This window comes from Phyllobates terribilis, unplaced genomic scaffold, assembly GCF_046119375.1.
Source record: "Phyllobates terribilis strain yellow unplaced genomic scaffold, ASM4611937v1 Scaffold_5__5_contigs__length_657084704, whole genome shotgun sequence".
Lineage (NCBI taxonomy): Eukaryota > Metazoa > Chordata > Amphibia > Anura > Dendrobatidae > Phyllobates > Phyllobates terribilis.
Genome location: NW_027362765.1, coordinates 38962387 through 38976585, shown reverse-complemented (window position 1 = coordinate 38976585; position 14199 = coordinate 38962387). Strand labels below are relative to the sequence as shown.

General features: G+C 42.7%; 1 protein-coding gene across 3 annotated transcripts in view; it reads left to right on the top strand.

Annotated features, from left to right (window-relative positions):
• The window catches only part of LOC141270661 (gastrula zinc finger protein XlCGF66.1-like), a 268510-nt gene extending 255914 nt beyond the window's left edge, over positions 1-12596 (top strand). For all 3 annotated transcript variants that reach the window (XM_073680756.1, XM_073680755.1, XM_073680754.1), the window contains 6 exons: positions 380-529; positions 659-838; positions 922-1045; positions 1129-1211; positions 1339-1429; positions 11355-12596. In XM_073680756.1, coding sequence (XP_073536857.1) covers positions 452-529; positions 659-838; positions 922-1045; positions 1129-1211; positions 1339-1429; positions 11355-12340 — 1542 coding nt within the window. In that variant the 5' untranslated portion in view covers positions 380-451 and the 3' untranslated portion in view covers positions 12341-12596. The remainder of the gene's footprint in view (positions 1-379; positions 530-658; positions 839-921; positions 1046-1128; positions 1212-1338; positions 1430-11354) is intronic.
• Positions 12597-14199: the final 1603 nt, after the last annotated feature.

Below are 14199 nucleotides of genomic sequence, written 5' to 3'. Positions count from 1 at the left end.
ACATTTTATGTCTTGTGCTTTTTCCATGGTTTTACAAAAAATTGTTCCTGACAATTTTATTTTGTACATTAACAGACAGCTTTTTTTCTACCAATTTTCTTCTAATTAAGGGAAGCCTAAGGGAAAAATACCAGAAAAAATATAATATCCAGAAGAAAAAACATAAAAAAGCCACAACATTGTCACTGAAGCAGTGACCAAAATAGCCAGTGAATAGGAAAAGCTGACTGTCACCAAATCAACTAATGTTCCAGTGTACTAATAATACAACATCTACATATTTTATCTCCTCATATGTTTCCCCTTATTATCTCCAGTAATTGTATTATTACACAGAATACCTTATGATGTTACATTGACTCATGATCTTCCCATACAGGTCTCTACAATATCAGATCCTCTCAGTGGAGATCTTCTATGAAAGAGAATTTTCCTGATTTACCCATCAAGTATGGATAGGGACAGGGACAAGATGTCGGAGAGGATATTACACCTCACCCTAGAGATCCTCTTCCGGCTTACTGGAGAGGTGAGAGATTCTGATGACGTCACATTACATCATTCTTATCTATGGGAATAACAGATGGACAGAACTGGAGAGGTGAGGACTCTGGAAATGTCTGTAGTGAGATTTATTAATGTGTCTCTCCATAATCAGGATTACACAGTAGTGAAGAAGACCTCTAGTGAGCGCTGTCAGGCTCCTGTGTCTGAGGGAGGGGGAAGACCCCTGAGCCCAGTCACGGGGCTCCCATCTCACCCCCTGATACATGAGGACATCAATGACCAGAAGATCCTAGAACTCACCTACAAGATGATTGAGCTGCTAACTGGAGAGGTGACACTGCTGGGAATGCTGGGACATTATACAATAATGCTATGAAGGGATCGGGGAGATTATGGTATCATTGTATGTGTCAGGTTTCTGTAAGGTGTCAGGATGTCACCGTCTATTTCTCCATGGAGGAGTGGGAGTATTTAGAAGGACACAAAGATCTGTACAAGGACGTCATGATGGAGGTTCCCCAGCCCCTCACATCACCAGGTAATGGACAGGGCTAAACACACACAGCCTATAATTATTTGTATGTGAAGAATGAATTCCATCCCTGTATGTGTTTCCGTCAGTTCTATCCGGTAAGCTGGGAAAATCAGAGAAATGTCCCCGTCTTCTCCTTTCAGAGGACTGTAAACAAGAAAATCCAAAAAAGGTAATTTACATATCCACCAGTATTATATATGTAGTTGTATAATTAGAACGGTGGAAATGGCAGGATTAGAGCTCATCATAGATGTGACTTCTACATGTGTCTGTGACTTTTACAATATTTATTTCAGGGTAAAGATTTGACCAATATTAATACTACAGAGACATATGTGAGGGGTGATGAGTGGTGTAAAGTGGAGATTCCTACATATAACTACCCAGGTGAGTAGTAACATCTAAATGCTGAGAAGTCACAGATTCTTCTTAGTCACTGACTGTGGCTGCTTTATTGGTGGTATAGTCCGGCCATATCACAATCAAGCGGTCACCAGTCTCCTGCTAAACCCAAACTGTCTCAATTATCTTGAGCATTGGAAGTCCTTCTGTTGGAGAAAGACCTGTTCTGACCAGAGCTTACAGCACGGAGACTGCACCCTACTCCCTGGAATTAGAAGATGCTGACGCCTCTCTTCCCACATCTCTAAACTGCAAAGCCAAAGGACAGCTTATGTAGAATTTTATGACGAGACACCAGTTAATGTCATCTTTATTTATTTTCTCAAATATAAACAGTAGACCCATAACCACAAGAAATATAATACAATTATAATTTTTTTCTCCATTCTTTTCTATTTAAACGCTTTCCCGACACCCACTGTCACAGGGATACCGTAACAGAGAGGGACCAGAAGACCGCGGTTTCTGGTTTCACAAACTCCTGCACTGGTTACATCATCATCTTATTAAACATTGCTGTTTTTTTTCTTGCTAGCGGTGCAAGGGTTGTCCAGTTGAAGCTCCTGGAACTTTCTTACCTGGATTGTCTCAGCTGTTCAGTGTTGGCCACTTCTCTCTGCTATATATGTTTGCCTCTGGCACTTAGGGATTGCCAGTGTTAGTTCTTGCTGCAAGGTTCTGGATTCGGAGGTGTAGCTCGTGGTTGGAGTAGGCATTTGGAGATTTGTTCAGCAGACTGTTGCTTATAGTTTGTTTGTGTGCACATCCTCATCCTCTCTTATTTAGTTTCTCCTTCCATTAACTCCCCTGTGTTCCACTCTTGTTTAGGGACTGTATTTTGTATGGTTGGTATGGTTATTTATCTCTGTCCTTCTTCCCTTGTTTGTCTGGTTAGTGTGTTCCTATACACTGCTGCTTCCTACTACTCTGGGTGGGGGAGGGGACAGATAAGGGTTGATATAGGAGCATAGCAAGACAGGAGAACCCGGCGTCTCCACCTTCAGGAGTAATCTAGGGGACAGGGATAGAGTAGGGTGCCCCTAGTTCTAGGGAGCTGGTTAGTGCCCATACTCACTGCTTGACATTAACACTGGCCAATACATTTTTTGATCCATCATGGATCCAGTGGCTGCTCTTGCAGGGCAACTGCAGCAGCTCAGCCTGGAGGTGGCAAACTTATGCACCGTTGTTTTGCAGCACCTAAACACCTCTGGTTTAGGGACAGCAGTTCTTGGGCAACCCCTGGTGGAGCCCAAGATTGCTTTGCCAGATAGATTTTCTGGGGGTTGGGATAAGTTTGTTCTTTTCTGAGAGACCTGTAAACTCTATTTTAAATTTTAGGTACCAAAGAGCAAGGGGTGGGGATCGTAATTTATCTCCTTCAGGGTGACTCCCAAGCCTAGGCATTTTCTTTCCTGTTTGACTCTCAGTCGCTTCAAACGGTTGAGGTATTTAATCTGGCTTTGGGTCATATATATGATGACCATGTATCTTTTGTCAAATCTACACTATGTCAGTTTCATCAGGGACACTGGACAGCAGAGGAATATTGCTCCAAGTTCCGTAGGTGGTCCACGGATACTAAATACTATGACCCCGCTCTCCGTAGTTGGTTCTGTCAGGGGCTTTCTGTGAGGGTAAAGAATTTCTTTGCTCTACATGAGACCCCGGTTACACTGGAGGTGGCCATGTGTCTGGCTATCCATGTGGACTGCTGCCTTCGTCAGAAACATAGACACTCCAACTTTAAGGGAGCCTGTGGTCAAGGGAACCTAGGGCTAAGTCAACTGAGGAACCCATGCAGTTGCGGGGTGGGCACCTAGTCTTACTGGTCCTCCTATAGTTCGGAATAAAGGGGAAGTGTGTTTTTTCTGTGGTGGGAAGGGTAATTTTGTGGGTACTTGTCCTTCCATACCTAACCGCAAACAGCCGCCGGAAAACTAAGGAGCTTTGGTTGCGGTGAGGATAGCAACCCCGGTGTACATATTTCCTAAGTGAGTAGGTCACAATTTTTTTTACTGGCCGAGATCCATCTTGCCAGTGTTAGTTCTTACTGCCTGGTTCTGGAGTTGGAGGTTTAGTTCATGGTTGGAATAGGCGTTTGGATATTTGTTCAGGAGACTGTTGTTCTCTCCTATTTAGTTTCTCCTTCCTTCAACTCCCCTGTGTTCCACTCGGTTGTTTGGTGAGTATATTGTGTATGGTTGGTATTTTAATTTATCCCTGTACATCTTCCCCTGTTTGTCTGGTTAGTGTGTTCCTATACACTGATGGTTCCATTACCCGGGTGGGGGAGGGGATAGATAAAAGTTTATATAGAAGCATAGCAAGGCAGGAGAACCCGGCATCTCCACCTTCAGAAGTAATCCGGGAGACAGGGATCGACTAGGAGGCCCCTAGTTCTAGGGACATGGTTAGTGTCCATAGTCACTGCGTGACACCCACCCATTCAGAGGAGAGAAAAGAAGGGAAAACCCTTCAATCAATAATTCTTGCCCATATTTCCTAAATGCTTTGCTTCTACTTATCCCAGCGATTCATTTATTTGGACGTGTAACTTGGCCTAAGCTGTTGTTTGAAAAGTATATTTTTAGAAGTTATCCAGTCTCTAATAATTACTCCCCTTGCAGATAATAATCGTTGTAGGGTTTTGTACCCACTCAGCTGCAGTTGAGGTATACACAGGAAGCAGTCAAAGGGGCGGCTATCATGGCGAAGTTAGGGATAAACCTGCGGTAATAGCCCAAAATGCCCAGGAGCACTCTGACCTGTTTCTTTGATAGGGGTTGTGGACAACTCTGGATTGCGTCAACTTTATTTTGGGCTTTATTTCACCCCTACCTACGACAAAGCCCAAGTATTTGGCTTCCTCCATGCTCATGGCACATTTCTTCGGGTTTATGGAAAACCCAACCTTCAAGTATCTCCTGGACTTTGCTCAGATGGCTTCCCCAATCCTGGCTGTAGATTACTATGTCACCCAGGTAGGCCACTGCGTACTTATGGGGAGCTAGGATCCGGTCCGTGGCTCTCTGGAAGGTGGTTGGAGCTCCTTGTAACCCAACCGGCATCCTTGTGTACTGGAAGCATCCGTCTGACGTTGAGAAGGCAGTCTTCTCCTTGGCATCTGGGACATGGGAATTTGGCCATAGCCTTTCAATCAATTCATCGACACGGGGCATTGGGTGTGTATCGAACTTGGAGACCTCATTCAGCTTCCTATAATCATTGCAAAACCGCCATTCTCCATCTGGTTTCGGAACTAAGAATATGGGACTGGACCACCCACTCTTGGACTCTTCAATTACTCCCAGGCTCAGCGTCTGCCTCACTTCTTTCAAGATCACCTCTCGGCGGGCTTCGGGAATCCAATACAGCTTCAAGTTTACCCGGACATGAGGCACTGTAAGAACCTCATAATCTAATATCTGGGTAGACCCCGGTAGTTCCGAGAACATGTCTCTGTTGCGATGTAGCAACTCACAGCACTGTTGCTTTTGGGCACATGACAGCGACTCTGCCACCTTGACCTCTCCTACATCGGCTTCAGACTGCGCCACCAAACACGGAGCTTCCATGGGCTCCCTATCTTGCCATGGCTTAATCAGGTTGACGTGGTATACCTGGTAGGGCTTCCTTCTCCCTGGTTGATGGACTTTATAGTTGACGTCACCAACCTTTTCCACTACTTCATAGGGGCCATGCCACTTGGCCAGGAATTTACTCTCCACCGTAGGTACCAGCACCAGTACCCAATCCCCAGGGTTGAAGTGTCTCACACTCGTCGATCTATTGTACACCCTCAGCTGTGCCTCTTGTGCTTTGAGGAGTTGTGTTTTCACAACAGTCATCACCTCGGCAATCCTCTCTTGCACCTGGGCCACATGTTCGATTGCACTCCTGTAGGGTGTAGACTCCGCCTCCCAGGGTCTCCTTCGCTTCATCCAGTAGTCCGTGGGGGTGTCGATCATATAACAGCTCAAAAGGAGAGAATCCAGTAGAGGCCTGTGGGACTTCTAATGGAGAATGGAAGGCATGGTAGTAGACAGTCCCAGTCTCAACCATCCTTCTCTACGGCCTTCTTCAACATGGCCTTCAAGGTTTTATTAAACCTCTCCACCAAGCCTTCTGTGGGTGGTTGACTGAGGTCCTGAGTTGTGTGATTTGCAGGGTTTTGCACAACTCCCTCATCACCTTTGACATACAGGTGTATCGCACTAAATTTGAATATCATCAAAAAGTTAATTTATTGCAGTTCTTCAATACAAAAAGTGAAACTCATATTATATAGAGTCATTACAAACAGAGTGATCTATTTCAAGTGTTTATTTCTGTTAATGTTGCTGATTATGGCTTACAGCCAATGAAAACACAAAAGTCATTATCTCAGTAAATTAGAATACTTTATAACAACAGCTTGGGAAATGTTTTTAAAATCCGAAATGTTGGCCTACTGAAATGTATCTTCAGTAAATGCACTCAATACTTGGTCGGGGCTCCTTTTGCATCAATTACTGCATCAGTGCTTCATGGCATGGAGGCGATAAGCCTGTGGCACTGCTGAGGTATTATGGAAGCCCAGGTTGCTTTGATAGCAGCCTTCAGCTCATCTGCATTGTTGGGTCTGGTGTCTCTCATCTTCCTCTTGACAATACCCCATAGATTCTCTATGGGATTAAGGCCAGGCGAGTTTGCTGGCCAATCAAGCACAGTGATACTGTTGTTTTTACACCAGGTATTTTGGCAGTGTGGACAGGTGCAAAATCCTGCTGGAAAATGAAATTTCCATCTCCAAAAAGCTTGTCAGCAGAGGGAAGCATAAATTGCTTTAAGATTTCCTGGTAGACGGCTGCGCTGACTTTGGTCTTGATAAAACACCGTGGACCAGCAGATGACATGGCTCCCCAAACCATCACTGATTGTGGAAACTTCACTCTAGACCTCAAGCAGCTTGGATTGTGTTCCTCTCCACTCTTCCTCCAGACTCTGGGACTTTGATTTCCAAATGAAATGCTAAATTTACTTTGCATTTACTTAGTGTCAATGACTGCCTTCTGGACATCTGTCAAGTCAGCAGTCTTCCCCATGATCGTGGAGCCTACTGAAACAGACTAATGGACCTTTTTAAATGCTTAGGAAGCCTTTGCAGGTGTTTTTTTGTTAATTTACTGAGATAATGACTTTTGTGTTGTCATTGGCTGTAAGCCATAATCATGAACATTAACAGAAATAAACACTTGAAATAGATCACTCTGTTTGTAATGACTTTTTATAATATGAGTTTCACTTTTTGTATTGAAGAACTGAAATAAATTAACTTTTTGATGATATTCTAATTTAGTGAGAAGCACCTGTAAATGGAGTCCCTTGGTCCGTTAGGATCTCCTTAGGCAACCCCATCCTGGAAAAGATATGGACCAACTCCCGGGCTATACACTTGGCGGAGGAGTTTCATAGTGGTACGGCCTCTGGATACCGTGTATCGGTATCGCACCGGACCATAAGACACACACAGGTTTTAGAGGTGGAAAATAGGGGAAAAAAAGCTCCTATGGCATGCTGGGAGTTATTGTTCCCCACATTTATGGCATGTGTTTGCCCTGAGAACTATAACTCCGAGCATGTCCTTCAGATCTTATGCCATGCTGGGAGTTATCGTTCACCACACATTCGTCATGTGGTTGCTCTGAGGAGAACTATAACTCCCAGCACATCCTTCAGCTCTTATGTCATGCTGGGAGTTATAGTTCACCACAGGAGTGTTACAGTGTTTAATGACATGTGCTTTTTCACTTTATACTTTACCGGCGCCCACTGGGTAACACCGCTCCATCGCCGCCACAGCCCCCTGCGCTGCCACGGCCGCTTCTGCAGCCCCCGCCGCCTTTGCTCTGCAGCCCGAGCCACCCCCCACATTACAAAAATGGTACGTTCGGACCATAAGACGCACCCCCTTTTTCCCCAAAAATTTTTTGGGAAAAAAGTGCATCTTATGGTCCGAAAAATACGGTACTTTTGTCCTCCGGCTGACTTGACCAGGGGTCCCACTAAATTCATGGCGATGCGATCGAATGGGACCTCAATGATAGGCAATGGCACTAAGTGGCTACGGAAGTGAGCCACAGTGGAGGTCAGCTGGCAGGTGGGACAGGACCTACAATAATTCAGGATCTCTCGGTGACAACCGGGCCAGTAGAACCTCCGGAGGATCCTTTCCTGGGTTTTTTCTAACCCCCAGATGACCACCTAACACATGTGCATGGGCCATATCTAAAACCCTGCGTCTGTACGGCCCTGGCACTAGTAACTGCTCGATTACCTCCACTCTCAGCTTGGTGACCCAATATAGTAACTCCCCACGTACGGCAAAGTACGTGTCAGCCCCCGGCTCTTGAGCAACACCATTAATTACAGACACATTATCATACGCCCCTTTTAAGGTTAAGTCCCTGAGTTGGGCAGTTCCAAATTTTCCCCCGGACACCTCCAGCCCAGGGAATTTGGCCTCTGGGGAGGCTGCCTCATCCTTATCGCCAACAACAACACAAAAGGAAAACTTGTCAGCTGCGGCCGGCAACACATTTTTTTACGAGCAACCCGACTGTTGTCCGGACAACCAGCGTCCTCCCTTTCCCCCATAAGTCTCATAACCAGGCAAAGTTCCGCCCTATTATAACAGGGGGCAATAGGTTCTTGACTATGTCCACCTTATGGGACTCAGTGCTAAAGTTTGTGTCTATGACCACTCGGGCCACAGGGTACTCCTTAGCGTTCCCATGGATGCAGCGGACACCCACCATTTTCCCACGAATCAGCTGATGAGGAATTTTGGCCTTGACTGGGATTACCAAACTCCCCGAGTCCAACAGACTAGTCATTTGCACTCCATTCACTGACACTTGGCTCGTTGGTCATGGGGCAACGGGTGGCTTGGATAGGATAGGGCTTTTGGCAGCAACTAAGACCCTGGGCTCTTGGACACCACCCAGATGTCGCTCTAGTTCCCCTCTTTTGGGTGTCCGTCCCCCTTTGGTAACCCCAGTACGGAAATGCTAATACCCCTTTCTTCCCCAAAGAACTGTCGACTGCCTGGTACCTTTCCACCAGCCCCATCAGGTCATCGGCATTATGGGGATCTCCTTGGGCAACCCAGGACTGCATCGGCCCCGGTAGGGAGTGTATGAACCTGTCCATGACGACCCTTTCCACCATCTGTGCTGGGGAGGAAGATTCAGGTTGCAACCTCTTTTGGACCAGGTGTAGGAGGTCGAACATTTGGGACTGGGGAGGTTTGTCACTGCAATAGGCCCAGTGGTGCACCCATTGCGCCCTGACAGTCAAAGTCACTTCTAAGCGCGCCAAGATCTCGGTCTTCAACTCGGTGTACTCTTTTATGTTCTGCAAGGCCAAGTCATAATAAGCCTTCTGCTTTTCCCCTGTTATATATGGCGCCAGAACCTCTGCCCACTGATCCGGAAGCAATTTTTCTCGTTCCGCCACCCTTTCGAAAAACGTTAGGAACTCATCAACGTCTTCACCTGGGGTCATCTTTTGCAAGGCTTTCCTTACCATCTTCCTCACGTGTGAGTCATCACCTGGAGTTGGGGATGAGGCGGTTGGCCTGCCACGGATCGCCTCGGCTAGGCATTCTATTTGCTGCTTGTGCTGCTGCTGTTGCCACTGCTGCTGTTGATGCTGCTGCCATATCTGTTCCTATTAACTCTCTCTGCACTATACGTGCTGGAGCATGCTTTCCTGGGTTTACATCACCGAGGCTACCAGCCTCGATGATATATATCTCCCCTCAAGGACCTGTTCGGCGGCCATCTTACACCGTGATCCTTAGTAGGACAGTCCATCTTGACTCTTCTAAAAAAAAAATGAAATTACAAAACAATATTCTGCCTCTCAGCAACAAATGTGATAACTGGTTCCCCAAATTCCCTAATTTCCCAGCAGTCCCAATACATTTGAGATAGATCTGCCACCTCTGAGTTACACTTGAGACATTTAGAATTTTTAATTCTGTAAATCCGATCTTCTGCATAGAAGCCGGGGACGGAGCAAACTGGGAATAACCATAAATTAGAACATTCTCTCATGTGACATAGAGAAGAACATTAGCAGAATTTACAATTATTTCCCATTGTTTAAGATAAATCCAAGATCTGATTTCCAGAATTTATTCTCTTCTGAAAGACTGTTACGGTAATCGAATGTTTTATAGGGAACTAATTTTGCCTTTACAAATTTCACTTGACAGTAAATAATCCATGAAAGGATAGAACGTCTTATCTGCAAATAATGAAAAATCTGAATCCTCTAATTCTACTTGTATAACAAATCCCTATTTTAATATCTGTGACAATAATTATTCCCTTTTTATCCAAAGTTCAGCACTGCAAACAAGGTTGAACATCATGCTCTACAAGTTCATGCTCTGAGGTCTAATGATTCATTGTCATCTGTTTTTTTCTAATTAAATAATTTAATTTTTCTACATACAGTCCTGCTCATCAGTTGGCACCCATGAAGTTTAAGTGCATAATGTGGAATATCTCCCGAAAAAAATGAATCAAGTGTTAAATACAAAAGAGTAAATGAAAAACAATAATTTAAAATAAAAACAATTTCAGGGAAAAATTGAAAAACCTAAAGCTTGCTGTGACAGTGGTATTGGCACCCTTGACAGTAATATAGTATTATACATATTGACTCATCTGTGGTAAATCATAAAGAGAATCACCTGTGATTGTCAATGCCCATGTAACATGAATTAGCCAATGAATGATGACTTCACTGTTTTAAAAAGCCATATGGTAGGCCCTGTTCCTTTTTCACAATGGTGAGGACATCAGAACTGCTATTATTAGCAAACTCAAGACTTCCAAAAGGTATAAGGCCATCTCCACAGACCTTGGTATCCCAGTTTCAACAGTCCGCAATGTTATTAAGAAGGTTGCCAAGCATGGAACCGTCAAGAACCTCCCAGACAAATCACAATCCTTCTGGGAAAATGTTCTGTGGATAGATAAAACAAAAATAGAGCTTTTTGGCAATGCAAAGCAACAGTTTGTTTACAGACGGTGCAATGAAGCTTATAAGGAAAAGTACACCTTACCAACAGTTATGCATGGTGAAGGAACCATAATGCTGTGGGGTTGCTTTGCTGCGTCTGCTACTGGAGGCCTTGATCGTATCACAGGAATAATAAAATTAGAGAATTATCAAGAGATTTTAGACCTAAATGTCCTACGCAGTGTAAGAAAACTTGGTTTGAGTCGAAGATCATGGGTCCTCCAGCAAGACAATGACCCAAAGCACACATCCAAAAGTACACCGGAATGGTTGAAAAAGAAAAAATGGACTGTTTTAAATGGCCAGCAATGAGTCCTGACCTCAATCCCATTGAAAATCTTTGGGGTGAGCTGAAATCTGCCATTGGGAAAAAGGACCCTGCAAACATTCAAAAGCTTGAACAAACTGCAAAGGAAGAGTGGGAGAAAATTTCAACTGAGTAGTGCAAGAAGCTTATAGATGGCTACAAGAAACGTTTGGAGGCTGTCAGCAATGCCAAAGGGTGTGCAGCTAAGTATTAATTAGGGGTGCCTTTATTGCTGCTCATGCTGTTTATTCTGTTTCTTCTTTGAAATTGCAACATGGAAGCTGAAAAACAATGTTTTATTGTTGTATTACTTTGGATCACTAATTAAAACATTCTGAGGATATAACTTTGGTACAGTTCTATTTATTTCTGAAGATATTGTACAGTCTATGAAGAAATTAAAGGGTTGCCAATAAAGGTGAGCAGCACTGTAACTTGCAATTTATGTGTATATTTTAGAAATATTATACAAATATATTTTTTAAGGATATTTTATTCAAAATAAATAATCTTTATACTTGGCAGATGACTGTACCAGGAGATCACAGGAACAAGTGACATCTGCAATTTCTAAATCAGTTGACCTTGAGATCACACAAGATTTAACTCAAGTGAATGCCATTACTCCTCCAGATAGTATATCATCACTTCACGGCAAAGATCTATCATATGTTCCTTTTAAACTGGTCCTGTCTTCTGATTCATCACAGACTATTAAGAAGAATAAAAATCACAAAAGAGGCATTCAAAATCAAACTGCTCTTAAAGTTAAGAAGCCATTTTCAAGTGCAAAATATATAAAATGTTTTTCCCTCAAAAAGCCTTTTGTTACTCATAAACAAAATCACACAAATGAGAAAAGATTTTCTTGTGCAGAGTGTGGGAAGTATTTTAACCAAAAATCACATCTTGTTAGACATGAAAGCATTCACACAGGGGAGAAGTCATATTCATGTTCAGAATGTGGGAAATGTTACTCAAAAAAATCAGGTTTTGTTATGCATCAGAGAACTCACACAGGGGAGAAGCCATTTTCATGTTCAGAATGTGGGAAATGTTTTAACCGAGAATCAGTTTTAGTTGTCCATCAGAGACTTCACACTGGGGAGAAACCTTTTTCATGTTCAGAATGTGGGAAAGGTTTTAAAGAAAAATCAAATCTTGTTAGACATCAGAGAACTCATACCGGGGAGAAGCCATATTCATGCTCAGAATGTGGGAAATGCTTTAACCAAAAATCTGTTTTAGTTATCCATCAGAGACTTCACACTGGGGAGAAGCCATTTTCATGTTCAGAATGTGGGAAATGTTTTAAACAGAAAGCACCTCTTATTAAACATCAGAGACTTCACACAGGAGAGACACCATATTCATGTTCAGAATGTGGGAAATGTTTTAAACAGAAATCACTTTTAGTTGGCCATCAAAAACACTCACACAGGGAGAAACCATATATTTTGACAAACTGTACAAGAAAACACATAATGGACAGTCAAAGTAATGACAAATAAGTAAATAAGAAAAGCAATTTAGTTCTTACATTAGAATTAAAATATATGCAGTTCCTTATAGACATTTCTTATCTAAAAAGCAATATAACATTAGTGTTGAATATTTCATATTTTTATATTTTCATTATATGGACAAGAGTATTGCAAACCTCTCCACCCCACTCCCCCCCCCCCCAAAAAAAAAAACATTTCGTCCTCCATTACTTTTCCTAAATCCCAATCTCTGTGATTTGCCATTCATTATAGTTTCTTTAAATTCTCAATCTCCATGTCTGAAGAAATGTCTTTAGTTTATGTATATTTCAAGAATAAACATGTTCATGTTGCAAGTTTTATTAGTTTTTTTTTAACAGAAATAATAAAATGCCTCTCTCCCGTTTCCCAATCCAGAATGAGGGTGTAAGATTATCTCTACAGTGGCATCATATACAGAAATATTAGGGCTACAGCAACATCACATATTTTACACAGAAAAATAGCTCTATCTCCATAGTTCTCTATACAATGACAGATAGATGATAGATCAGACACGGTCCTCATATTTAGGTAGTTTCTATTTTTCTCAAACGCCCTTTATATGAACAAGATCAGAGTCTCATTATACTGAGTAGAGAAGCTCCAGGGACAAAGACCCTGTCTCGTTCTTACACGATGGAGGCCAGGCCCGAAATTTCCAGCCACGAATCCCAGATTCTCTCATTTTTGGCTCTAACATTTTTTAGAATAAATAACTTTCTCACACAGTCCTGCAGTAACGACTTTGTCAATCACATTTTGTCGGAGGCAGTAGTGTCACTATCGGGCTGGGAGTGGCAAAGGCATAGGAATACTATAATGAGGGAAATCTGAGCTACCACCTGGTGCACAAATCTCCGGGGGGCCCATGGCCAGATATCCCTCAATGTTTTGTGCTCCACCATCAGCAAGGCACATCTCCAGACAGGGAGCTTTCCTGAAGTTCTACTGCTGGAAATATGGAATGGACTACAGAAAAAAGGCACTAAAGACATAGAGAAAACCTAAGCAAAATGTGTGCCAGGACTGAAATAATGACATTTAAAACTTGAAAGCTTAATTGAATACAAAATGTTCAAAAAGGACATTCAAAAAAATCCCAATGTACAGACACAAAGACAAATCTGTTTCATCAGAGCATATTCTTTTTGCCCTGATGAATTCTTCCTACAGGATTGAGTTTATAGTATGGGCAGGGTGTCCACTATCAGCCCGCATATTAACAATTAAAACAGCATACTCCTGGTGCAACACAACATTTTTCAGACGCACATGGAGAAGTAATGGATAGTTTTTCCTTTATTGGCATTGAAAAAGTCAACCCACCTGCTAGGGGAGGAGACTGGCAAAAGAAACTCTGAGAGAAGCGAATTGGATTGTAAAACTGGACACTAAAGTGCCGAGGGGAATGAATTATAGAACTCACACTGTTTATTAATAATTATTGCACATTTTGCATATACAGTATGTTAATATTTTTTATCATCTGGTTTGATAAGGTATTGCTGATAATCATTTCCTTTTCTTATGGTGTATTTCCTGCTTTAAACACAGCATTCCAGGATGCCCAAATATGCTCTATGATTAAGGGCGGTAAAGCCAGAAAGGCGTCAGAGTGATAGCTGATAGCTTGGTTTTAATCTCTATCATGGTGATCTATTTTTCATACTATATATGAATAAAATGTGAAATTTGTATAAAGAGGCAATAATCCACCTTACTTTTGGATTTTCACCTTTTGTCAGGGGACATGGACTAAAACACTTACTTGAAGAAAGAGGCAATACAACGGACGTATGGTGAGGCTTTTTCTTCCTTTTTTTTTGTTTATGTCCACAAAGCAG